Here is a 26,028-nt window from a genome sequence, read left to right as displayed (position 1 = left end):
GGTGGTGGTGGTTATGGTGGTGGCGGAGGTGGTAATGGTTATGGTGGTGATGGAGGTGGTGATGATTATGGTGGTGGTTGTGAAGGTGGTGGTGGTGGTTATGCTGGTGGTAGAGGTGGTGGTGGTAGAGGTGGAGGTGGTGGGGGTGGTGATGGTGGAGATGGTGGTGGTAATAGGTCTTGGACAGGTAAGGTGAGAGGCCATAGGCCATACTTACTCAGACTAAAGAAAATAAAATTTTCATCTTAAGGAATTTGTACACTAATTCTATAAAGAATACAAGCATTAAAAGATGCAACTGCATAAATCTACAGAATATAGACATAATAAGCTTATTTGAGTGGTTGGAGATACTATAAGGTCTATAAAATATGTGATACCTGAGATCATTGTATACTGAAATAGTGGGAAGATTATAACACTAGTTAATTCATTATGTATTTATATACAGCAGAGCCTACCATGTCATAAAACTTCAAAATAAATAGTGCAACCTTAGTGCTAATAACATTAAGAGTCAGTAGCTATTGTACTGATGTTATGTGCGGAACCATTTTACTATATAGATACTGCCTTGCCTATTCCTTACTTTGTAAGAGAAAATAAAATACCAGATCACACTAAGTCAATACAACTGTAGAGGAAGACTAGCAGTGAAATTCTTTAACTCAAAATCTTAAACCTCATGTTCTGGGGTCTACTCTGTTGCTGAGGGGAAAACATACCCTGACAAAAGCAACGTAGAGGAGAAAAGAGGCTGCTTCAGTTCACTGTTCCAGGCTACGGTCTATCATGTCGGGGAAGCCAATGCAGCAGAAACTTGAAGCAGTGAGTCACAGAGCATAGTCGGGTGCAGAGAAGAGAGAGTCAAAGCTTATTTCAAGCTCCTGCAGTTTTTATTTCTCTGCTATGACTGCTAGAACCAGCACTGGGGGCTAAAATAAACCCCACTTTTGTCGGGTACTTGTTTATAGCAACAGGAACAAGATTAAGACATTGGTCAAAAAAAAAAAAATCTAGACCAGGAAGACTGAGGTTTGAGTCCTTGGGACATTCTTCATCAGCTAGGTGTGTGGTCTTCAAAAAGTCACTTGTTCCTTCTGAGGTTTTTTTCACATCTCAAAAGAAGATAATGATCTGTTTTACTAACTAAAAACATTGAACGAAGTAATTATTAAATGCATTTTTGGAGACAAGGTCTCACTATATAGTTCTGGCTGTTCTGAAACCCACTATGTAGACCAACCTGTCTCCATCTCATAGAGATCTACCCACCTCTGCTTACCAAGTACTGGGATTAAAGGTGGGTACCACTATGCTGGCATCTCTGTGAATATTTGTGTAAACATTAGGTATCCAGAAGAGTGATCTCACCTTGAATTGGGTTGTGTAACACAGAGAAGGCACTCTGAGCTGGCTGTGTTTTTGCATATAGCCTCACAAAGAAAGGATGCTCTTTTCAGCTTTTCCCACGAAGGCATCTAGTAGTAGGAATTATAAACTAGACATGAAGAATGCATAAAAAAAGAAGCTATCTGATACATTGAAGAAGATGAGGACCAATTTGCCACAAAGGCAGCCCCTTGACTTTCCTGCTGCTCTGGAACCATCCAGAACCAGTCCTCATGCTAGGACCAGTTCCATGTTCCACAAGGTAGGGGCCTCAAACAAAGAAGATTTAGAGTTCAGGAGTTAGAGCATGTAGTAGAGCTAGACTTCAGCATGAATCTTGTCCATACTGTGACATTTGCCAAATGAATCCCAGAAGCTCTCTGGGATCCTAACCAGAAGAATGAGAGAAGTAATTCAGTGTCCCACTATAGAGACAACTAGTCTCATATCCTGCTGTTTTTGAGGAAAGAGTGGCTGGGTGTCCACTGTGTCTACTGGGCTAAGTAGATTTCCAGCCTTCCAGGAGGGAAAGATGAGACTGACCCTCAGCTCCCTGCACATCTTGCTCATCTTGTTGCCTATTGCTATTCATCAAGGCCACAGCTGTCGGAGTGCTTCCTCACCCTATTTCCCCTCATAAGTCGTTTGATTCAGGACTTAATTTTTTTATTCTATGCAAAGAGGGAAAATATAGAAGGAGGGTGGACACGTATTGCTGCATTTCCTCTCTTGTGGCCTTAGCAGCTTCTTCCAGTGTTGAGTCAGGAAACCTCTCCCAGGCTTGCCTTTTTCTTTTCTTGCCTGCCTATCCTTAACCCATTCTCACAGACACACTGCTGAATGTATTCTTGGCCATCGCTGTGGACAATCTGGCCAATGCCCAGGAACTGACCAAGGTAAGTACTACCTTCCACAAGGGTCATCTTCTGGAAGCTGTTAAATGACTGGATAGCCACAAACCCTTGTAGGAGGATTAGTTTGCTTTCACTTAGTTGGCTAAGCTTTGGTTCAACAAGGGTCCCTTTATCGCATATAGAAAATATCAACTTTTCTCCATTAGTCCTCAGATGGTTCCTTCCCAGAATTATGGAATGCAGAGCCAAGAAAACTATTAGAATGGTAGATTTTAAGCTCTGCCTTTGCGCCTGCCACTGTGATGATATTATGGCCTCAGCTCTGTGACCAAATCCTCAACAGCTTAGGTATGAGAGTGGTCAGGGGAACTAGGACTCCTACACTATTGCTGCTGGGGTAATCCATTGACCATGGTCATTCTAAAAAAGTTTCTATTAAATCAGATACTGTCTATCTCAAAAAGAAATTCCTTTCTTTTAAAGGATTCTCTAGTCCCAGGGATAAGACAGTATTGGCCACAGTGGGGTGGTCTACAAAATGGGTATAATAATCTTGCCACACAGATTTGATTTTAGGAAGGTACAGAATACCTCGAGGTTTTCTGAATGTTTTCCATTAGATCTGTGATGTGTTGCCTGTCCTTCCTTAGTTCTCTTGAAATCTTCATCTTTATGATATGAGAAGGAAAATGCCAACTTTAGTATGTGACAAACTGGCTTTGAGTCCTATATCCGTCAGTCACTGGCTGTGTTAGCTTTGGCGAAAGTGCTGATCTCCATTAATACCAGTTTTCTCCGATGTACAAAGGGAAAGACAAATCGCCCTATATGTCTCATAGTATTGTAGCAAAAATCAAGTGAAATACTGTGTGTGGGAGGATATGAAACACAGCATGCTGGGAGGATATGCAAATTATATACTTCTAGTCACTACCTGGAAAGTTTTCTTTGCTGCTTTCACTTCAAACAAGAATATAGCTGAGGTGGTGCTGGAGAGGTGCCTCAGAAGTTAAAAGTGTTCAGTGCTCTTCCAGAGGTCCCAACTTTGGTTCTAAGGACCATATGGAGTGTCTCACAACTGCTTGTAACTCCAGTTTCAGGGAAATCCAATGCCCTTTTCTGGTTTCCCTGGGAACCTATATATATCTCTGTCTTTCTGTCTCTGTCTCTGTCTCTTTCTCTGTCTCTCTGTCTCTGCATCTGTCTCTCACACCTAAAAATGTGGATGAAGAAATGAGACCTCTGCCTAGGAACCCATAAACAATGCAGGGAAGACTCTGTGACAAGGCTAACCATTTTCTTCTGCTTACCTCATCTTGCTTGGTCTTCAGAGCTCCTGAGGTGGGAATCAAAGGAAGCTATTCTCCTTATGGCAACCCTAGGTAAAGCTATCTCTGTTTTGTGTTTAGGATGAGCAGGAGGAAGAAGAAGCCTTCAACCAGAAACACGCACTACAGAAGGCCAAGGAGGTCAGCCCGATGTCTGCTCCCAACATGCCTTCCATTGAGTGAGTAGGCTATCAAAATTGACCCTGGGCTTCTGGGGCTAAATCTAGTTAATCAGTGTCTATGATAATCAGTCTTAGGAAGGGACCTCCTCTCTTCCATGAACTGATCACAGTGCATAATGCAGTCTTACAGGGGAAGTAACAAGAATAGTGTGTGTATGTGGGGGGGGGGGGACACCATTCACATAAATCCAAGATGGACTCTCTGAACAAATAGAAACCTAAACATACAGGAGAAAGTTTGTGTAATGTTCTAAAGGAACTGTCCTTCAGCAAGGTCTAGTGTGGCTTATAGAACCTGAGGGGAATGAAAGATAGTAAGGCCATTGAAAATGGTACCAGCCAGGGCAGCCAGTACAGAAGTCATGGGAGTGTTTAACATGGAAGGATGTAACAGATGGTTTTCACTTTAAAATATCACTCTGCTCCATGGAAAATGGGTTGTGATGGCCCAGCATGGCCACAGTGAGACACAGCTGGCTGTTAAAGTGCTGTGGGTAATTATGAGTTAGACATGGAAGGTAGCAACAGAGGAGACCATAGTATTGCTCACTCTTTTTTGAAATATGGCCAATGGGATACATTTATGTGTTGAATGTAGTAGGGGTAATAAAAGTTTCTCTCCAGTTTTATAGTTTGGGGACCTAAATGGCTGCATAGAGGGTGGGACCATTTATTGATACTTCAGAGACAGTGGAAATCCAGAGTTTGTTTTGGTCACATTGACTGTGAAATGCTTCCAAGGCATCCAAGTGTGTGAATAGGCTACTGGTTACATGAGTCTGAAGAAGTTGGGATTAAAATAAAGATTTGAGGGAAGTCATTTGCATTTAGATGGTATTTAAGCCAGCAGTGTGGGTGAGATGACCCAGGAAGAGTGGGGACAGGGAATGAGTGGAGCTGAGGACAGAGGCTGAGCATGCGCTTCTCAGCCAGAGAAGAAGCTAGGGAAAGAGGCAAGGGAATGTAGCCAGGGGACAAAGAGAAGCATGAGGTCATGCCTGTATCACAGTGGACAGTAGTAGTGCATACTATTGAAGAAGTATCATCTCCAAAGGGGACAAAGAAGGGACCACTGGATTTAGCAAGACAGAAGCTGTTTTAGTGACCTTGCTAGTAGCCTGGTAGGAAGAGTGTCCAAATGGAACAGATTTGAGAGTGAGTTGGAGATTGATATGAAGGAGAGACAGGATTACTCTACCAGAGTCTATCTTGATCAGTGTTCCATGGGAGAACTTGGGGAGTCAGTATGGGCCCAACACACGCCTGGCCTCTGCACAGTAAATGGGGCCAGTTGGTGGAAGAGAACCACAGAATTCCTTCCTGGTGATAAATAGAGCATGCATAAGGCTGTGTGAGGGATCCCTGTGTGAGGTATCATGTCACATGGGTGGGGACAGTGGTAACTCATGAAGAGAGAAGAAAAATACAGCCTGATCTAGTGGCCCCTGTCAACTGTTACTTCAAGCCAGAGAGAAAGAAGTCCTTGGTGCATCATTCTATGGAAGGGAGGAACTTCTGAGTAGCCTCTGCCTTATCCACTAGGACGCTCCCCATTCTATGTGGTGCCCCTCCTTATCTATTTTACTATTGATTTGTGTTTGCTTTCCAAAGCTGCGAAGTCTTACCTTTTAAGCCCCTTCTCTGTGAGTCTGAGAAATAAAAATAAATCATTAAAGTTGATTGGAGAATACCAAACTCCTTCCTTTTCAGAATATTTTCTGGTCTTGAGTAATTTCCACCCTGCTCACTTTAACTCAAAAATTTTGGCTAAAATCACATATGCACAGGTATCCAAAAGTGAAGATGGATAGCACTGGCTGCTCCAAGAGTGGGTGGTTCTATTTACTGAGATGAGGAAGCCTGGGGGAGAAGAGGGTTTGGAGAGATGTGATTGGAGATGATGTTTGGCCCAGAGTAGAAACTATTTATGGAATGGAAGAATGAATGAGATGTGGGTAGGCACAGGGCTGTGGGAACCAAGCAGTGAACATCAACGCAGAATGCTGAAAGCATCCACAAGAGGATGGATGACACCAGGACTTGGGTTGCTGTCCACATACCATGTGGTGTTTATTGTTGCTAGGGGTGACCAGAAGGGATGCATGCCTTGCTCGGGTGTGCAGTTCAGACAACTGATTTCTGGTAAGCACATAACCATGGAGAGAGCATCATTGCAAACCCAAGCACCCCAATGTTATGCTTAATTCTGTCAAAAAGAAGCTCCATGGAGTTAAAGAGAACCACTTAGGACTGCAGAACCTCTGTTTTCCCATGCTTGGAGTGAGAAGAAGAACAAATGTTCTTCCTGATTCATAAGGCTATTATGGGATATACACAAGGCTACATGTACTTAAGTTGGAGTTAGTAGCTATTTCTCTGTGTGGTTTGGGGGTATGAGTGCAAATTTGGAATGTTACCTTGCTTGGGGCCAGCCCTGGGGGGGGGGGTCTTGGTTCTTTTTGAGGCAGCAGAGGGGGAAGAGCATTGGTGGAGGGTAAGACTTTCTCTTACAAGATATTTAGGGTTGCTGTATAATAATAAAAGTTTACTTATCTAAGTCGAAGTTATGTTGCTATGTAGCTGACCTGCTTTCTGTGATCCTGCAGTTTCTGGTACTTAGCACCACTTCCTAAAAACAGCAAAGGACTAAGTAAATAGCCTTTGTACTATCTCAGCAGGAACTATGTGGCCTGCTAGTAGGATGTCACAGGAAGAAATAGGAAAACATTGAAAAGTAATTATAGCATTTATTTTAAATGCTAAGTTGTAAAAAGTTTCCTATTAAAACTATCTAAGAAAAAGGTGGAAAGAAGAAAGATCCTAAGTAGGAAAAGGGAAAAAAATCTCTAAGTGGGGAAAGGCAAAAAATTCTAGTAATGGAAAAATTCTTCTAAGAGAAAAAATTCTTTTCTATCTCTTTGTCCTCGGTACTTATACATCTTTCAGAATACATGATCACATGTTACAACGTTCATCACAAGTTCACACAAAAAATCAAATCATAAATTGAAATAAAAGTTTACAAAAGAGAATGTTTACATGTATATCCACTATGAGTAATTATCTGGCTAAACATCCGTGACCTGTCTCAGCTCCACAGGTTCACTGAAGGTTTGAAACCATATGTAAGTGAAGTTTTGTATAGACAAACCCAGTCAATATTTTATATTCTGTCCTAATAGCTATAATAAATCATTAGTCCCCTTTTTATGACCTTTGGTTAATTGTTTTACAACCTCTTGGAATGTGCTCTGAGTAGGAGAAAGTCTGGTTACTATCTAAGAGCAATTAACTGGTGACACTTGGGAGACTGGCAGAGTTCTCATTGTAGTTTTGACTATTAGAAAAAGACCTAATAGCAGTCCCACTATAAAAGAGCTTAATAATCACTGATAAAATTTTAGGAATTCATATAGGATCATTATTAAGACTTAAGAAGTCATCTATTTATCTATACAGCATCACTACTAGAGAGTACATCTTAATAGATCTGCAGAGATCTGCTTCAAAGGGATGAGCTAATACCTAGTTATTGTTATATATTTAATAATAATGGGAAAGCATATTAATAGCAGGAATCTTTCCTAAAATGAATTCTCTTACAGCCTTGCCTAATAAGAGTGAACCTGTCGCAGATTATATCATAATCTGAAGCAGGCCTTCTCAGGAAGATCACCTGCTAGTTATTAGCTTGTCCCATTATGACTCCTGACATTACCTACAAAAGTAGAGAGGTGGAGTCAAGTGTCAAGTATGTGTCTGGCTGTATGAAAAAGACTAGTTTCTCTTTTGCTTGGTGTGTGTGTGTGTGTGTGTGTGTGTGTGTGTGTGTGTGTGTGTAAGAGAGAATGAGTATGCATGTGTGTGAGAAAGCCTCTGTTTGTAATACAAATAAAAAATATGTGTGTGAGAAAGTGTGGTAGAGAGATAGAAAGCATAAAATGTTTGTGTGTGTGAGAGACGGGGGTATACTTCCATATACTTACTTACACATGCTCCTAGAGGGCTGGTATTTTGCATACTTGAGAATATGCAAGTAGATCATATGATATGCTTGTCCCAGTCGGTATGCATGCTGCCTGTCTAGAGTGTATGCTTCTATTTCAATATGCTTCCAATGTTTTTCACCCCCACCCACCCCATGCCTGCTATAATACAGACTGCTGATGCTGAGGGATATGAATTTTGTCAAGGAGCTCACAATATCTCTACAATGACATCTATTATCAATGAATGCTTGTGTGTACACATGCACATTTGTGCTTCTTCCAGATACCCCCAAAGAGGCATAGACTGGCTGCCTCTGCTTCCTCAGACCTGCCCCTTGTATAAGGCTCCTTTCCAAATGCATGAGTTATAGCAACTGAGCAGAGTTTGTTAGCCTGGCATGTTCTGCACTGATGGGGGTCTTCTCAGACAAGGAACATCATTTCCCTGTTTTCCACACCAAACAGGGCTCATTGGGCTGTACCAGGGTCCTCTAGCTCAAACGCTAGAGCAAACTCACTCTGGGACTGTCTCAGCCAGATTGCCCTCCACCCTAGCTTTGGCCCTGTGCTGACACACTCATTTCTACTTTTGTGACTTTCATCTATCCCACTACTCTGACCTTCCCTCAAGCGTGTATTTGAATGGATGCAATGTCTATGTAGAAGTAATATTTCTTTACACCAGTCTTAGAAGATCAATTCTGTGTTTCACCCAGAGGAATAGAGCAAACCTTGAAGGCTTCTCCCTTAGGGAATTACTCACATCCTCTGAAGTGTGGCCCTGTGGCCTCTGAAATGTGGCCTTGTCCTTAGCCTTGGGTTGCTCTATAGCCTCACCAAAGTGCATGACAGAACACTTGTTTCCTCTGTATTCTGTAAAATTGAGCCAGGATCTGCCTTATTGTGATGACCTTGGGAGTCAATCCTGTGTGGATATCCTTGGTCACCCTTGACAGGGGAGGGGAGGGGCGCCTGTCAAAACAGGACTCTGGAGGGCATAGTGTTAGCTCACTGAGGCATGCTATGATGCATTAGAAGGTCTATTCTACACGAAATGGTCTGTCCTCTGGGACTCTGCATGTGTGCTTCAGGAATGATATCTGGGTATTTGGACATAGCAAGGACTCAGAAGTCACTGTGAGAGCACTGGAAGTGGGGGAGTCTACAGGGGGCGAAGTGGTGCATGGAAGCCCTGTAGACATGCAAAAGACTTTGGCTTCTCTCTGGATATCTTCTGGTGGCTGTGGGGCTTGTGGTTCCTAGATGTTGGGGTGGACTGAACCTGTTCGTTTTTCTTTCCCAGAAGAGACAGAAGGAGAAGACACCACATGTCGATGTGGGAGCCACGCAGCAGCCACCTGTATGTGTGTACCGGTCTGCGTGTTTGGGAGTGGTTCTGTGTGTGGGCATGGGGATGATGTGTTTTTGTCCTTACCATGGACAAAGTGATACCAAGTGTAAATGTCAGTGTGTGCCTTGGTGTGTGGGTGTGTACGCGTGTTTCATGCACATCTGTGAACGTGCCCCCTCTGCACCTTTCAATGCGCTTCTATCAGTGTGTCTAAAGTATGTGACAGTGTGTTGTTTGCTCTTGTGTCTGGTCTGCGAGTGGGCATGTGTTCGCATTGGTAATTAGTGTTGGTGGGTGTTCCGTACTTCTCTGTGTGGGCCTCCGTGAAGGTACGTGTGGGTCCATGTGCATATCTCTTTAACAGTTGGTGGGTGTGTACCCACAGGCACGTGAGGGAAGGAGTAGGTGTCTGCCCTTCCAGCTGAGGAGCCCACGCCTGCGTTCTGTATGTCATGTTTGTGTGTTCCTGCTGCCTTGTGAATGCTCATTAGGCCTCTGAGCTGAAATGCTTGACAGTTAGTTTGGGTGTCGACTGCTGGTGGTCTCCATGAATGTAGTCTTTTGTGGGTTTTATTAGCTGTTAGAAGCCCACAATCTCCCTACCTTCCCAGATACTGCCATTGTTAGAACATGGTGGCTACTTGACATGGTCAGTATCTTTGCTAGTCTCTGAATATGGTGCAGCTCAGCTCCTGCTATTCCAGGCTAAAATCTGAGAGGGATGGAAAGAGGAGGAGAATTTCTGACCTTGAAGTCATTTGTGGGTATATAAGAAACCCCAGCTGATACCCTCAATCAAAGGAGTACTGGAGAGGGAAGACTGGTGAGTCTTTTTACTGCTCTCTGGTCTTGGAGACACTATGCTCAATCTTGGGCTGACCCATCCTTACCACATGGCTATTGCACTGTAGAGGCAGGGACTGAAGTGAAAAATAGGACTTGGAGGTACTGGTCTGATAACTTTCTCATGTGTGGCCACTCTGCCCCTGGCATCTCTGTGCTTCTTGTCTGGGATCTTCCCATTAGCTCCTTCACCATGACCCCTGCTCACCATGGCCCCTGTAAGCTGCCATCTCTGACCCCCACATGTGCTACCAGGTTCTGACTGTAGCCCTTGCCCTTTCTCCATTGTCAGGAGGGAGCGGAGGCGCCGGCACCACATGTCTGTGTGGGAACAGCGCACCAGCCAGCTGAGGAGGCACATGCAAATGTCTAGCCAAGAAGCCCTCAACAAAGAGGAGGCCCCACCAATGAACCCCCTCAATCCACTTAATCCACTGAGTCCTCTCAACCCACTCAATGCTCACCCCAGCCTCTATCGGAGGCCCAGGCCCATTGAGGGCCTAGCCCTGGGCCTGGGTCTTGAAAAGTGTGAAGAGGAGCGCATCAGCCGTGGGGGTTCCCTCAAGGGGGACATAGGGGGCCTGACCAGCGTCCTGGACAACCAGAGGAGCCCTTTATCCTTGGGCAAACGGGAGCCACCTTGGCTGCCTAGATCCTGTCATGGAAACTGTGACCCAACCCAGCAGGAGGCTGGAGGAGGAGAGACTGTGGTGACTTTTGAGGACCGGGCCAGGCACAGGCAGAGTCAGAGGCGAAGCCGGCATCGCCGAGTCAGGACTGAGGGCAAAGAGTCTACCTCTGCCTCCCGAAGCAGATCTGCCAGCCAGGAGCGGAGTCTGGATGAAGGAGTGTTGGCTGAGGTGGAAAAGGAACATGAGCCTCAGAGCAGCCACAGGAGCAAAGAGCCGACCATCCACGAGGAGGAGAGAACCCAGGACTTAAGGAGGTAAAGGAGTCCCAGGGGAGCACTGAAGGGAGGCAGCTCAGGTTTCTGTGAAGAATTCTGTGATAGAAACCTATATGGGCCTCGGTTTTCTCTTGTATAAAATAGATGATGATGCCAAAACGCCATCTAAAAGCCATGGCTTAATTTAACAGGCACCCTAACCCTGCAGAAATGGTGTTCTATTCCAGAGCATCTTGGCTGAGAGTGGAGCCTGGATAAATGGATAGATGGGAATCATTCAGTGAGCATGGCCCATGAGTGCTTGCCTCACTGTGCCTGGATGGGGATGGAAGATAGCATTTGTTGTCAGGCCTGCTCCGGCTCCTCCTCCCTTTCCATTTATCCAGGTGCATCTGCCACTCTAGAACAGCTAAGACATAACCATCTCCTGCTCTTTATTCCTAGGACCAACAGTCTGATGGTACCCAGGGGCTCTGGACTGGTAGGAGCTCTTGATGAGGCAGAGACACCTCTAGTGCAGCCCCAACCAGAGCTGGAAGTGGGGAAGGATGCAGCTCTGACAGAGCAGGAGAATGAAGGCAGCAGTGAGCAAGCCCTGCTTGGGGACGTACAGCTGGATGTGGGCCGGGGCATTAGCCAGAGTGAGCCTGACCTCTCCTGCATGACAGGCAACATGGACAAAGCTACCACAGAGAGCACCAGTGTCACAGTCGCCATCCCTGACGTGGACCCCTTGGTGGACTCAACAGTGGTGAACAGTGAGCACAGTCCCTGTTCTGTCACCCCCTTTACCCGCCCCCCAACTGGAGCTAAGAACAGCTGGCTCTGGGGCCCCTCTAATAAAGCTCAAATAAATAATAGAACTAATAATAGGACCAAAACATTTTTCACAGTCTTGAGGTAGTGTTCTCCTACAGAGTTAGACTTCCCTACAAGTTTTTATCTTGTAGAACTTGGTCCTGTGAGTCTTCAAAGTGGTTACATGTGAGTTTATAACCAGTTACATCTTGATGTAACCAGATGGCATCCTTGTGACCTTCTAGGTCCTCTAGGAGAACTAGTAGACCTCCTGGGGTGGACTAGCAGAACGGGGCTTGCTCGGGTTCCTGTTCTGCTCAGTTAGTGGTCTCAGGAAAAGCCCTGCATCTTTGGCGGCCTCTGTGCCACATATAAGGTGATTCCCTGGAGATCATCCCTTCACTGACATTGTGTGACTCTATTATTATTCCTATCAATTTTCTCTCTCCTAGGAGCTCTCAGTCATGCCTTCCCATTAAGACTCTCTCATGCAGATGTTAATCTATGAAACATTACAGAAAACACAAGAGGAAAGCATTTAACCTTACTGGGCCTATACCCACCCTTCCTTGTACTGCACTCTCTCTTGTATTCATGTTATCTCTGTCCTCACCCTGACCACATATTCAGTGATGACATCAATACTGTATCGTGTCTCTGCACTGCCCTACCCTAATCCCTGCCTTGTACCTAATCTCTGCCCAGCCCTAAATCTCTTCCCTGCTTTAATCCCATCCCTTGTCCTGACTTGAACACTGTACCTCTTCCCTGTATTACTCATTCCCTTTATTATTGTCCCCCCATGTCACCTTTGCATTAATCCCACACCCTAAAATCTACCTCCTACCCTATCCTTGCATTAATCTACATGCTATCCCAGTCCCTACACCCATCCCTGCATTAATCTCACTACTGCCCTGTGGTTATGGCCATAGGGTTCCATCATGTGTGTTTTCCTTCTCTTTCCTTCTTCTGTCATGTGCCAGTCTCCTCATCTTCCTTTCTACCTCTCTATCTCTGCTTCCCTTCCACTCTTGCTTCAAATCATCTATCCTCTGAAACAACAGGTTAGCTTTAAAAAAAATAAATCTCCCATGCCCCGTGCTTGCTGGGGTTGACTGGGGCATGTTTCAGGATTCAAGGTCCACAGCACTTTTAATGTCTGTCTGATTTTGTACTTTTATTAAGTAAGAAGTACTTTGGAGCCTCTTTTTATAAGAAACAACATTAGCTTCACCATCTCTCTGTTTTCATGCTAGGGTTGGTATGGGTCCTGTTTCACAGTACAGTATGTGATAGGAAGGTTTTTAGGTACATAACACTTAGCTATTAGAAGGCCCACCATAGGCCAGGACCATAAAGACTTGCTGAGTCTCAGGTAGTGCCACTCCTTGGCCATAGGGCAGTGGGGGTGAGGTGGTTTCCCGGGCCTTCTCTCCACACTAACAGCTTTCTCCCCATATCCCCAACTTGAGTGTAGAAACAGAAAGTAGCCACCTGACATTGCTATGTGACACCCCTGGCTGCTTCATTCCCCCAGAACTGAAACACAGTCACAGGCCTATATTCACATGAATATTACATTTTCATTTCTATATCCATCATGCTGGAGAAGGTACAGCCAGAGCAGTATGCTGAGAGTAATGGTTTCTTGAAATCTTCCACTGCAGAGATCTTCTGAAGGTGTATAGGATTTCAAATTAGCTGTATGACCTTAAGAAAGGCATGTAGACTCTCTGAACTTTATTTTTTTTAATCTGTATAATGGGAATAATAGTGTACACCACTTAGGGGTGGTTAATATGAAAATTAAAGTTCAATGGATGAGCTAAAAAAGAATGTAAGTTTAGACATAATTTCTAAATCGTGAAAGCTTTGTAGCTGTAACAGCTGTGCTGTCTGTTTCCTACACTACTTTGTTCAGCTATAAAAGTGAAAATATGGTTATTATTTCTATTACACAAAAGGCTGTAGTATATAATATGGGTACAGGTAGGGATAAGAAGGGGAAGGCCTGATATAGTCCTCCTCTGGGGAGGTGTCCTCTGGGGAGGACTGATGCTGTCAGGGTACCTTCCCAGGATCATCCTTGGCATCCCTTCCTATCCTTTCCATTCTGTTTCCAGATGAAATGAAAAAAAAAAAAAAACATACATGTCTGCAGGTTTCTGAAGATTCAAACTTTTCTGCTTGCAGTTAGCAATAAGACGGATGGAGAAGCCAGTCCCTTGAAGGAGGCAGAGACTAAAGAGGAAGAAGAAGAGGTGGAGAAGAAGAAGCAGAAGAAGGAGAAGCGGGAGACTGGCAAAGCCATGGTGCCCCATAGCTCTATGTTCATCTTCAGCACCACTAACCCGTGAGCTATGCTCCTGTTGCATCCTACTATGGTAGAGCCATGTCCACTAGGAGAGAGCCAGTATTCAAGTCAGCCTGGGATGATGGACAGGAAGTGGGGAGCTTTGTTATCTTCCTGAGTCCTCCTGGCAGAGGGTAGCTAGAAAGGGAAATATTTGGAGTCCAATAGGTAAGGTAGGGCATTAAGTTGAACAGCCTCTCATCTCTGTGTCTATAGTTTCCAGACAGAATACGGGAGAAATATCATGGGAAAAGATCTTTCCCTACTCTTTGATCAACAGTTAGGATAAGGAATATGAAGGAAATCTCCCTGAGGATGTCTTCAGACATTCTGGAAGAGGAAACACTATGGACCCTAAGATGGTCAGACATCTACTGGAGTTTAAAGGTTTGGTACCTCTGTTCTGCATATGGAGTTTTGAAAAGAGTTTCCTTCCTAGGGCAGAGGTAGAGGAACGGAGGAGTGTTAAAGAAGAGTCTAGAATGTTAGATTCAAGAAATATGGAACTAAGAAAAGAATGTATGCCTTGTGCTCTATAATTGGCATATAGATCAGCTTCTGAGACAGGAAAGCGACCTTCAGTGGACACATGGGCAGTGTTCAGGCACACCTGTTAGAAGGGAGGAAGCTGGGTTAAGATGTCAGATCATCCAAAGTTGTAGCATAGAATACAGATATTTCCATCAGAATAATCAGGAAGCCATGGGAACATCCTCATCAGGGGATTTGGTTTTTGTGTTTCTTGGTTCTTTATGATTTCCTAGGCAGGTCCTGGTTTCATTGCTTAAGGGAGAAGATACTGAGATGCATCAGAGGGCACCACATGCTGCTGGGGGTTGCGAAGTCTCACGTGACTGTTCCCCATGGCTCACTCATGTGTGCAGATAATGAATCGTGGCTTGCATGACATAGCCTCTAACCAATCTGATTACCTTTCTCCACCAGGGCCTGAAATCAAGGGGTGGTGCCTGAGAAATTAAATTGCTCTCCTTGGTGGCTTCCTTTGGCAAGGGCTTGGTTATCTGGAAGAAGCCAATGTAGGCTTAGGAGAAGTATGAGGGGCAGGCATGGGAATGTGGTAGGGATAGCTCAACAGGGAAGCTCAACAGGCTTTTCTTATCCACAGGATCCGCAGGGCCTGCCACTACATTGTGAACCTACGCTACTTTGAGATGTGCATTCTCTTGGTGATTGCGGCCAGCAGCATTGCCCTGGCAGCTGAGGACCCTGTACTAACTAACTCAGAGCGCAACAAGGTAGGTGCACAGGGGAAAATTGCCTATATTATTGATGCTCTTGGGGGTCTATTCTATCCAGAGCCCTCCCCTCCAGCATCAGAGGAGAATCAAGATAGGATAACAGAGAGGTTTCTGGGAGTGAAGAAGATAGAGAAATTGTGCCTGTTCTTCAGAGACAAGTATAAGCCATTTCGCACACCTACAACCACATCACTATTTTTACGCTGTAGAAGCAGGTCTGACACCCAGAACTAGCTAGGCTTCTTAGAGGGTTCTGCTGCTACTGGAAGGTCTGGATGTAGGATATAACATAGAACCATAGGTGATGTGTGTGGATGCAGGAGGACCGTGGGTCTACCACAAGTCATTGAGTCATCTCCTGGGAACCCCACAGGTCTGGAGAGAAAGTTTTATGGGGAACAATTCAGGCCCTAGAGGTTAAGTTATACCCAAAGGGAAGGAATAGCTTCCGGACCATGTGGCTCAAGCAGGTTCTCTGGTCCCTTCTTCCTTGTGTTCCCTTCTCAGCCTACTATCGATAGTATGAAAAATTCCTCTCTGTATTCTGGGGTGGGAATTTATGGGAGACAGGGTGCACATGCAGGATGGAATAGGTCAGTGGGCAGGTATACATAGAGCTTGGTGACTTTACATGGTCCTCTTCGTCTCCTTCATGTGTGTCTCGCAGGTCCTGAGATATTTCGACTATGTTTTCACGGGAGTGTTTACCTTTGAGATGGTTATAAAGGTAAAAGTTTCCAGATAAAACATGGACTCTGAATTTCAGTTGTATCAATGGTCTGCTCCTTTAGTTTAGGGTCCTTCCCCAATAATGCAATCTCAGTCTATAGCAATACCATGAGAGCTTCTGCAAGCCTTCTCTCACCTCGTTGTTCTCAGTAGGCCATGGCTGTGTGGATGTGATTAAATAATTTAGGTCTCTTGTCATGGTCTTAACAGGAGGCAAGGAGTAGATAGGCATACAGGTTGAGGTGGTGTAGTTCTGCACACACACTTACCATCTTATTCAGATCATATGACCCGCAATGGGTTAGAGAGATGTAAGTCTTTCCAGACTCCATCTAACTTCAACCACACCCTCTCCCCTCTAGACTCCTAACATCCCAACGGAACTCTCTCATTCCAAGTTTAACCTGTCTGGGGTTTCTACACATCCATACAGGCGTAGCAATGTTTGGAGCTCTGAGACATAGAGGAGAGGGAGATTGTAACAGGATTCTGTAATGACAGAGAAGTCTAGTTCAACCCTATATAACTTTGAGAAAGGATCTGAGTCCTCACTGTAAACTGGAGATATTGTGTGATTATGAGAAAAGATTTCAGACCTCATCATTATCCAGAGAGTTTGCGGGATACTCTACTCCTCAGGTCCATGGTCTGGCTATTGTCTTACTTAGGGTTTCTATTGCTGTGAAGAGACATTGTGACCATGGCAACTCTTATAAAGGTAAACATTAAAACTGGGGCTGGCTTTAGTCCATTGTCATGATGGTAAGAAGCATGATAGCATGCTGGCAGACATAGTGCTGGAGAAGTAGCTGAGAGTTCTAGATTTGGATCCATAGGCTGCAGGAGGAGAGAGAGAGACTTAGGACTGGCTTGAGCATCTGAAACTTCAAAGCCCACCTCCAGCAACACACTTCCTCCAACAAGGACATACCTACTCCAAAATTGCCACACCTTCTAATAGGGCTACTCTGTATTAGCCTATGGAGGTCATTTTCGTTCAAACCATCTATGGAGACAATGGCAGTAGAACCCTTGGCATGAGGAAGGGAAGCTAGGTATAGGTGTTAATTACACCAAGAGTCTAATTTCTGACTGTTCAAACTCTTGTCCTGCAGATGATAGACCAAGGCTTGATCCTGCAGGATGGATCATACTTCAGAGATCTCTGGAACATCCTGGACTTTGTGGTAGTGGTTGGTGCATTGGTAGCATTTGCTCTGGCGTAAGTAGATGCTTTTCTGTTCAGGTCCCTTCCTTTTCCTCGTCCTGTAGCCCTGCTTGATTTGAGCCTGTCTCCAAAGAGCAACACTCTGAGAGTCTGCTTGCCAATAGTTCTTTGTAGAGGCCTTAAGGTCTTACAGTTCCAGTTCGTGTGTCCTAAACAAAGAAGCAAGATTGAGGAGCATCGGTAGGAAAAAGGGAGAAGCAAAGACATTATGAAGAATGACACAGAGGCAGAGCAGAAATGGGGATCCCAGAATCCTGGTCATGGGGAAGAATATCCCGACATGTTGCCATAGCTTGACCCTTCACATCTCCAAAGTGTTAGAAAATGATCATCCTCTGCTCACATTCTCCACTTCACCCAGAAGCTTCTATCCCATATCCACACTGGCAGTTAAATGGGCAGGGTAAGAACTAAGGGGTCAGGGTCAAGGACACCATGTACAGAGGTGAGAGTTCCCAGCTGTGTTAAGTCTGAGATCCTCCAGAGCCTGGAAGAACACTGTGCCCATTGCTGCAGGAGCGGTGGGTAGCCCTTCAACAGAACCCCTGAGACAGAATGAGAGCAGGGTAATTCATTGTGTCCTACCCCAACCATGGGCACAGGCATCTCAATACCATTAGAGTGATGGAGAGTCATCTTTGTCTTCACATAATCAAAGCTTCTGTAATGTAAATGTAGCTGAACTGTTCCCAAAGAGATTTCACTAAAGTGTGGTATCTCCCTACCTATCCAGATCCTGTGTGGGTTGTCACAGCAACATAAAAAAAAAAAAAAAAAAAAAAAAAAAAGACAACCCCATCTCTACCAAGGGGACTCCCAGCTCCTCTTCCTCCTTGGCATGATTCACTAAGGTCTATTTTTGCCTTAAGAAAACCCACCTTGTTTGCTGTTTATTAAAAACAAATAAAATATGATCATCAGGTTGTTAAAAGGTCCAGTTCTCTTTCCATCCTCTCAGCTTACTTGTATACACCATTCATTATTGTTTCTCAGTGGCATACTTTGCCTGTCTTTGAACAGTGGACAGAGAGAAAAGCGTAGTGGGCAGAACTCACCAGCGCTTTCAGAAGAATATAATTCACAGGTGACAGGGCAGAAGTAGAAAGGTGACATTTGTGGGGTCAAGCTAAGCCTAGCTTGAATCCCAGCCCTTCTCCTTCTCAGCTTATGTCTTTGACCCATTGTAGCAAAATATTAATTTTCCTAACCTCCATTTCTTAGCTCTTAAAATGGAGAAAAAAAAAAGACACACAGAATGCTTGACACTGGGGCTGTTGGTATGAATGATCAGTACATGTTGGTTTGTTGCTTTATCCTTCTAATTCCTTATGGCATCAAACATAGCAGCAGGAATAAACTATGTGCTGCTATGGAATTTACACATACAATTTAAGACGGATGAAGGCTGGGCCAAGACTCAACTGCTTCCACCCAGCTACCTCTTCCCCATAACCCTTGAGCTTAAGTCCCTAGCGACCAGCAAGTGGACTGGGATTAGAGGATGGGAGGTGGCCTTTAGAGAAAGCCCATGAATCCTGTCTGTTGTCCCAGTGTCTAGATGTTTCTCTTTGGACTCTTTTGACACTAGTGTGCCTCATTTTCTCTTGTGCTCCTTGGAAACTGGCAGCAGGTGGCTTCAGTGTTGGAGGCCAGGGGACCTTCAATAGCCTGGTTGCTGAAAACTCTCTGTTGTACTACAGGGGACTCCAGAGACCCCCCAGTTCCAGGGTCCAAGTTTGTAGGATAGATGATGAGCTATGATCTGGTCTTTGCTTTTAGCGATATTTTATCTTGTACTTGCACTTTATTTCTCACTGAAATGTGCATGGTTCTTGCTCCTTCTCCATTGTTCTCTTTTGTTGCCACCTTTCCTAGCTTGCCATGCATCTTCCCTTCCTTGTTTCTCTGCCTGTAAAGTGAGCACCCATTCTCTTCTCTTTTGACCTTTGCCACATTGGCTAAGGTCCTGGTAACACTTTCTGATGCTCATGTGCCTATACTTCTTAATTCTGTATGTTTTCTTTCCTTATTGAGGGCACTGCAGCATTCAGCTCTTCTACCACATTTGACAGGATCCCCAAGAGTCCCATCTGCCAGCAACCTGGAACATAGAGTGGAATGAAGTCACCAAGCCTATGGCCTACATGGTCAGGAGATCAGGCCAAGAGGGAGCCATATTTGGGTTTATCTGGAGGCTTTCTGAGTCTCTGTCTCCTTGTTATAACTTTCATTCTGGTGTCCTGTGGATATACCTCAATGACTGCTCACTGCCTGCATAGCTGTTTTCACACCCCAGTTTCTCCTCCTCACCACCCCCCCAGTGAGGCTTCCACAAAAGCGAATGCTTTGTCAGTGTGAGCAACCAATGGAGGTTGCCACAGTAGCGTCATTATCTAGTTCCTCAGAAACCAGAAGTGCCTTCTTATCCCTTCCACTGCTGCCAGTAAAAGAAGCCAGCCCAGCTCCCCAGAGCTGTGCTACTGACCAAGGGATGGACTCCCACCGAATACTCAGAGCATGCTGCAATGTCCAGAGTCTGTCTCCTGGAGGGATCTGCTGCTCCCACTATCTTTGCTCTCTATAAACATTTACGTGTTGGCTGAGGAAATCTCTATTCTCCGTACATCAAACTAAAGGAGTCTTTGTAATGTAACCCTGGCATTCTATCTGGAAACTTGGTTTACTTGTTAAAGGGGAGTACGGTGTTATTAGTGTGGTTATACCTGGGTTTAAAAATATCCCATTGCAACTTTTCTCTTCTTGCCAATCCATTTTTACATTATAAGGTGCTTATGAGAACATCAGACGCTCCTCCCAAGGCCAATATCTCCAAGGGAATTGGGGAGGAGGGGACTTTAGCAGAGATTGATAATAGCTCTCCCTGAAGCTCTCATCACACCATCCTTTTTTTTTTTATCCATATGCAAACAATTTTTTTTTGTCAATGTCCCAAACTATGTCTTTTCCTTTTTGAGGTTTCAAAAAAGTCTGGTGAGTGACTAGATCTGTGAAACCTTTTGCCTTTTTTGCCTTGCTTCTTCCTAGAAAGGGCACATTTGTCTTCTCTGCTTAACTGTCGTTTTCTCCTGAAACACTGGGGTCAGCTGTCCTCCGTCTCTACAGTCTGTTGCTATCCTATCTACTCTTTGGCATCAGGTGTGGGAAGGCAAAGATGGTTACAGCTTTGTCGTTTCTGGATATCTGAACATCAGGATCACACTTCAGGGCTGCTCCCCCTCCAGACTCAGATGTGTAGGGAGGAAGCCAGGGGACCACAAACTAGGTTACATCTTAAGCCTTAAGCCTGTACTCTGAACCACAGAGCTTACCCTTTCTATACTATTAAGTACAACATTTTACTTGATTAGCTGAACTATATGAACAGATGAGCTTCTGTGTGAATTCTTTATAGTAAATTTGCAGCCATCACTGCTTGTAACACTAAACATTTAATAGAAAACATGTCAATAGTTTAGCTTCCACCTTCCCTACCTCCCGTGTGGCAGAGTCAGACAAGCTCCCTAGTGACTGATGCCAGGATTTTCCATAATTGTTTGCTGTTGTAGCAGGGTATGAGGTGAGGTCAGGACTCCCTGGCACACAAAGGAATCTGGCCATACTTGGCCTTTCATTATTTAGTCCTTGGCCAGAAGCAAAACTATGAGTCAGCTGGCCTCTGGATGCCAGAGGGAACCAGACTGCCCACTTCATTGAAGTGTGTCACTTTCCTGATACTTGACACCCTGCCCTGGTGGCTAAGAGGCATACAGTCTCTCAAATGCACTGAGAACAAGCCACCACAGCTGAGCTGGTTCTGAGTTCATTCAGTGAAACCCATAGACACAGGCAGTTTGAGATTTGGAAGTGCCTTTTGAGGCCCATAGCATTCGTTCCTCTGGGATAGTTCATCTGTGGGGGGTTGTGTTTCTGAAGCTGAGGATGCACCCATCATCAGAAAGGAGTGACTGTTTGGAACTAATATGTATGCACTTATTTACCCAGAAGGATTTAGAAATACAGAACAAACCTGTCACCAGAACCTAGCTATTCACACCATGCCCCCCTTGTTTTTTCACTAATGCCTGGGTCTAAAGTAGTCCCTCACACATGAAGCTAGGTCTATGGGGCTTTTTTCTTGACTGCTCTGTTAGAACTAAAAAGGAAAGTTTCCCAAAGGAAGCTATTACTGTACTTTGTCTTGAAGGGGCAAAAAATGGACCTGTTTACTACAGAGCCAGATATTAGCATCCAGTTCTCTTTCTCTTACTCTGGAAGAACATGAAGCTTTAAAATTGCATTTAGCCACCAGGTAGCCCATTATCTGTGAATTTAGGGCTTCTGTTGCAGAGGAATTGGAAATGTCCAGCAGTGAGCAGTTAGGATGTTGACTCTAGGAATCTGGTTTCTCCAGGTAACTTCATCTAACTCTGTGTGTAGGTCAGGAATCTAAAGTTGATCAGTGCTTGTAGCTACAGAGGGGAGTCCCACTGCTATATTCTCTCCTGCTGGCCTTAAGGTAGGACTTGGAGAGGGAGAGAATGGAGGACACATGGAAGAGAATTTCCATTCTACCCTCTCTTGTTATTAAGGTCCAGAATATGCCAATGTAGCACATATGATATTAACCCTGCTGAAAAGCAGTCTGTAGGCTGTTTAGTTGTAGACATCCTATGGGTGTGAATTCCCAAGTATTTCTGTTTATCCACTGCTCAAATTTGGAAGAGGGTTGGTTATAAGTGGGACTTCATCCCGTGGACTCAGAAATAGACTAAATGGAATTGTCCAATCAGGGAACCTAGCTGTATCCAGTTGTTGAACCAACTAGACCCATATGCCAAAAGCACCCTATATAGGAAGTGAGGCTTCATGGCTACAGGAAAAGCCTGGGTTTGTGAGATTGGTGAAAACTCATCATAGTACCCTTCATGCTTAAAAGGAGGTTGTAGAGCTCTCAGGATAGAAGGTTGTATAACGGGTCCTAGGAAGTTTCTGCCAAGATTGTGTGACCTGATAGGCATCTACTCAGTCTATACTCACAGGACACAACCTTACCGTACAAATTAGTCTGCAGCTGAGGAGATGCACTGACTAGACTTCAGTCAGCAAGACCTCCCTACTAAGATGAAGGGTCATTGGTTATGTTTAGAGCAGAGGGACTAAAAAGAAATACAAATCAGGTCACTCTTCTGCAGTTTAACTAACAGAACTGCTAGCAGACAGATGCTCTGCTGCCTCCTCCTGCTGCTTGGTGCTTGGACAAAAATACCTTCCAGTTGGAGTGGAGTGACATGCACTCAATGTATTCAAGTTCATTGAGGTCATTATGCAAGGAAGAAAGAATTATGCACCAAATACTTAGCATAGGGTAAGTTTTGTGGTTACAGAACAAAGATGACAGAGTAACTATGTGTTTAAGGTTCATAGGTGACCAGGAGAGATGCTGGGGTCCGAAGAGAAAAAATCTTCAGAAGGCAGCAGCTAAGAGTAAAAGGTCAAAGTGCTGAATTTCCTTCAACATGAAGGCAGCCGAACCTAATTTCCCCACAACTTCTGGAAGGACAAGTATTGTGATACAAAGAGAAATGCTTCCTCCTCATTTCTGTGCATTCTTTATATATTTTACCTTATTTACAGTATATAAAGTATATAAAGTTCACTGAGAACATTCAGAGAGCCTAGTGGTTAGAGCTCTGGCTGGTTTGACTAATATAATGAGTAAATAGCAAAGCCAGGTCTTGAGTAAACTCAATGAGTAGAATTCAAGTTTACTGCTTTTTCTAATGTTATGCTCTCTTCTGCCATCCTGTTGTGGCTAGTTATGCGCTATTAACTTCCTCTGTAGATCCTCCAGTCTTTACCTAGGGCAGGGAAGACTTTCAGGGCAGGTGGAGGCAAGTATGCATAAGCCTGTCTATCATGATGTTGCACCTGTAACTTTTCCTTCCCCTCAACAGTCTAACCAGTGAAGGGGAGTATGACAGACAGGTTAATGGTTGAGCTGAGTCAATAGTAATCTCTGTTACTGTTCTGAAAAATCATCAGTGGTTCCCATTTAAAAGATGTTATAATGCCATAGGCAGACTCAGGTCTGAATCTTCAGTTTTAGCTCTCTTTACCCCGTGGACTTCTGCTTCCTTACATGTGAGAGTGGAAATGAGAAACAACCACATTTGGTCCTGTGAGAATTAAATAAGGTAAAGAATATTTCATGTCCAATTCAGCACCAGATACTTAAGCTGAATAATAAATGGTAGTTATTATTGCCTACCAACTAATGGTCCAGGCACTTTTGCAGAGTAACTAAACTTCTAAGCTTAAGACCCCTCCTCCTGTCTTGCCGTTTTTCAAGCCTAGCTCTTCCCACAAGAAATTTCCCAACAGCCCCGGCTGCTGCCTTTCCTTCACATGGAGGACTATAGAGGCCATGCTACTTAAAGAAGAAAAGGCTCTTCAGAACCCACGGTCCTTGTTGTGTCCATTCTTAGCAGAAATCAGCTGGAGTAACATCTTTGGATGATAGAGGACCCTACAAACAGAATGACAGTAAGGCCTAATGATTGCTCGTGACAGAGATGGAAGGCAACTTGGCAACTGAACTGGGAGATTCTCCTTTTACACTGATGAGACATGGGGAAACGGGGTTTTGTTATTCTACTAAAGAGCAAATAAGTAGAAAATAAATGGTACAAAAGAAAAAAAATGAGTGGCTCCATTGAGTCCCAGTTAAAGTGAGACCAGGGCATCCTAGCATGTGAAATTAACTTAGAGTCTATTTTAAACCCATTAAAGTTCACTAATGAGTTACACAGTGTAAAAAACAACCCTCATTATACAGTTAGTAACGAAGATCAACATTGTTGTCAAATGTTCTTTTTGTTTTGTTTTGTGTGTTTTGGGGGTATGGTTTGTAAAAATTGAATTGTTTGCCAAACAATCTTCCTCAAAGTTCCAGAAGAGCATCCCATCTTAGACGGGCATGCTAAGCATGTTCTATGCAGCCCCGGCTTTCACAGGGACTTGAGGGGGAAAGTGCTTGGGTCTTGTCTGTGTGTGAATTATGACATATTCTTACTTAGTAATGGTGTAATTGCTGAAGTCTTTATTGACTTCTTTACTTTATTTATTTTTTAATGTTTTAATGTTGATTTATTATGGGTTGGTTTTTTTGGTTTGGTTTGGTTTGGTTTGGTTTTTTGCAACAGGGTGTCATGTAGCTTGGACTGGACTTGTGTGGTGATGTTGCCAAAGATGACGGTGAGCTCATGCTTTATTTTTTTCAATCCTCAGATTTCAAATTGTCATTTTTCAAATCAGTACTGACAGGTCAGATGTAAGGGTGTTCTTCTCAATATCAACTGAAAACCATGGTTTTTGCTTTGTTCTGCTTTGCTTTGTTTGTCTCTGTTGAGCTTGGTTTCTTTTCTTCTGGTGCCAGGAATTGAACTTGGGCCCTCACATATGCTACAAAATTATAGTGTTTTAGTGGTAAGCAGATTAGAATTTTCCTTTGTTCCATGCCACATTTTCTAATCACTGTATATACACCCCCAATGTGTCAAAAATATGGAATGTTTGTATATTCTAATATTAACTGCCAAACTATTGAGGGTACTTGGCCCATTCTGACTCCCAAGACCTGAGCAAAAATAACAGACATAGGCTTCAGATTTGAAACATTGGCTACTAATTATTCTGTACTCTTTTAATAGGTTACTGATTTTGTGAGTTTTCTCTTTTTTCATTCATTAAGTAACTTTACATCCCAATCACATCCCCCCGGAACTCTCCTCGCAGTCCCATCTCCCACCCTTTCTCTCCCAACCCCCTCCTCTTCTCTTGGTACTCCCAGATACCAACCCACCCTAGCACATCAAATCAAATCAGGACTAAGTACATCTTCTCCCACTGAGGCCAGCCAAGGCAGCCAGCTAGGGAAAAGAAATCAAAGGCAGGCATCAGAGTCTGAGTCAGAGATGTCCCTCCACCTTACCCCTGCTCCAATTGTTAGGGACCCACATGAAGACCAAGCTGCATATCGGCTACAGTTGTAGGGCCCTAGGTCCAGACTATGCATGCTCTTTGGTGGTTTAGTCTCTGTGAGCCCCCATGGGCCCAGGTTAGTTGGCTTTGTAGGTCTTCTTGTGGTGTCCTAGGCCCTTCAGGCTCCCCTAAATCCTGCCCCCACCTCCAACTCCTCCACCAGACTCCCTGAGCTCCAACTAATGTTTGGCTGTGGGTCTCTTCACCTGTTTCCACCAGTTACTAGATGAAGCCTCTCAGAAGACAGTTATGCTAGGCTCCTGTCTGTAAGCATAACAGAGTATCATTAATAGTGTCAGAGATTGGTTCTTTCCTATAGGATGAGTCTAAAGCTAGCCATTAGCTGGTCATTCCCTCAATCTCTGCTCCATCTTTATCCCTGCATATCTTGTAGTTGGAAGATTTTGTGGGTGTGTTGGTTTTCCTCTACCTCCAATGTAAGTCCTACCTTGTTACAAGAGATGGTCACTTTAAGCTTCATATCTCCTGCTAGGAGTCTCAGCTAGGGTCACCCCCAAATCTTCCTAAGAACCTCTCCCATCTCAATTCTTTGGCTTGTCCAGAGATTCCCCCTCTACTTATTTCCCTTCTCTCTCCTAGCTCTCTCATTCCCCAACCCAACTCCCCCCACATTTGATCCTTACCCTAGTGCCTCTCCTCATTCCCCATCCCCCACCCCCAGTTCCCTCTCTCCATCCACTTCTGATGTCTATTTTATTTCCCCTTCCGAGTAAGATTCAAGCATCCTCCTTTGAGCCCTCCTTCTTATTTT

General features: G+C 44.3%; 1 protein-coding gene across 11 annotated transcripts in view; it reads left to right on the top strand.

The window, feature by feature from the left end:
- The window catches only part of Cacna1e (calcium voltage-gated channel subunit alpha1 E), a 485,364-nt gene that overhangs the window by 396,027 nt on the left and 63,309 nt on the right, over positions 1-26,028 (top strand). For 8 of the 11 annotated variants that reach the window (XM_031385114.1, XM_031385091.1, XM_031385097.1 and 5 more), the window contains 9 exons: positions 2,221-2,288; positions 3,656-3,753; positions 9,049-9,105; positions 10,232-10,885; positions 11,291-11,604; positions 13,841-14,000; positions 15,127-15,256; positions 15,927-15,986; positions 17,104-17,210. In XM_031385114.1, coding sequence (XP_031240974.1) covers positions 2,221-2,288; positions 3,656-3,753; positions 9,049-9,105; positions 10,232-10,885; positions 11,291-11,604; positions 13,841-14,000; positions 15,127-15,256; positions 15,927-15,986; positions 17,104-17,210 — 1,648 coding nt within the window. The remainder of the gene's footprint in view (positions 1-2,220; positions 2,289-3,655; positions 3,754-9,048; positions 9,106-10,231; positions 10,886-11,290; positions 11,605-13,840; positions 14,001-15,126; positions 15,257-15,926; positions 15,987-17,103; positions 17,211-26,028) is intronic. The other 3 variants (XM_031385132.1, XM_031385106.1, XM_031385143.1) reach the window with 1 other exon arrangement.

The sequence above is a fragment of the Mastomys coucha genome, unplaced genomic scaffold (genome assembly GCF_008632895.1).
Source record: "Mastomys coucha isolate ucsf_1 unplaced genomic scaffold, UCSF_Mcou_1 pScaffold1, whole genome shotgun sequence".
NCBI lineage: Eukaryota > Metazoa > Chordata > Mammalia > Rodentia > Muridae > Mastomys > Mastomys coucha.
This window is presented reverse-complemented; position numbering and strand designations above follow the sequence as displayed.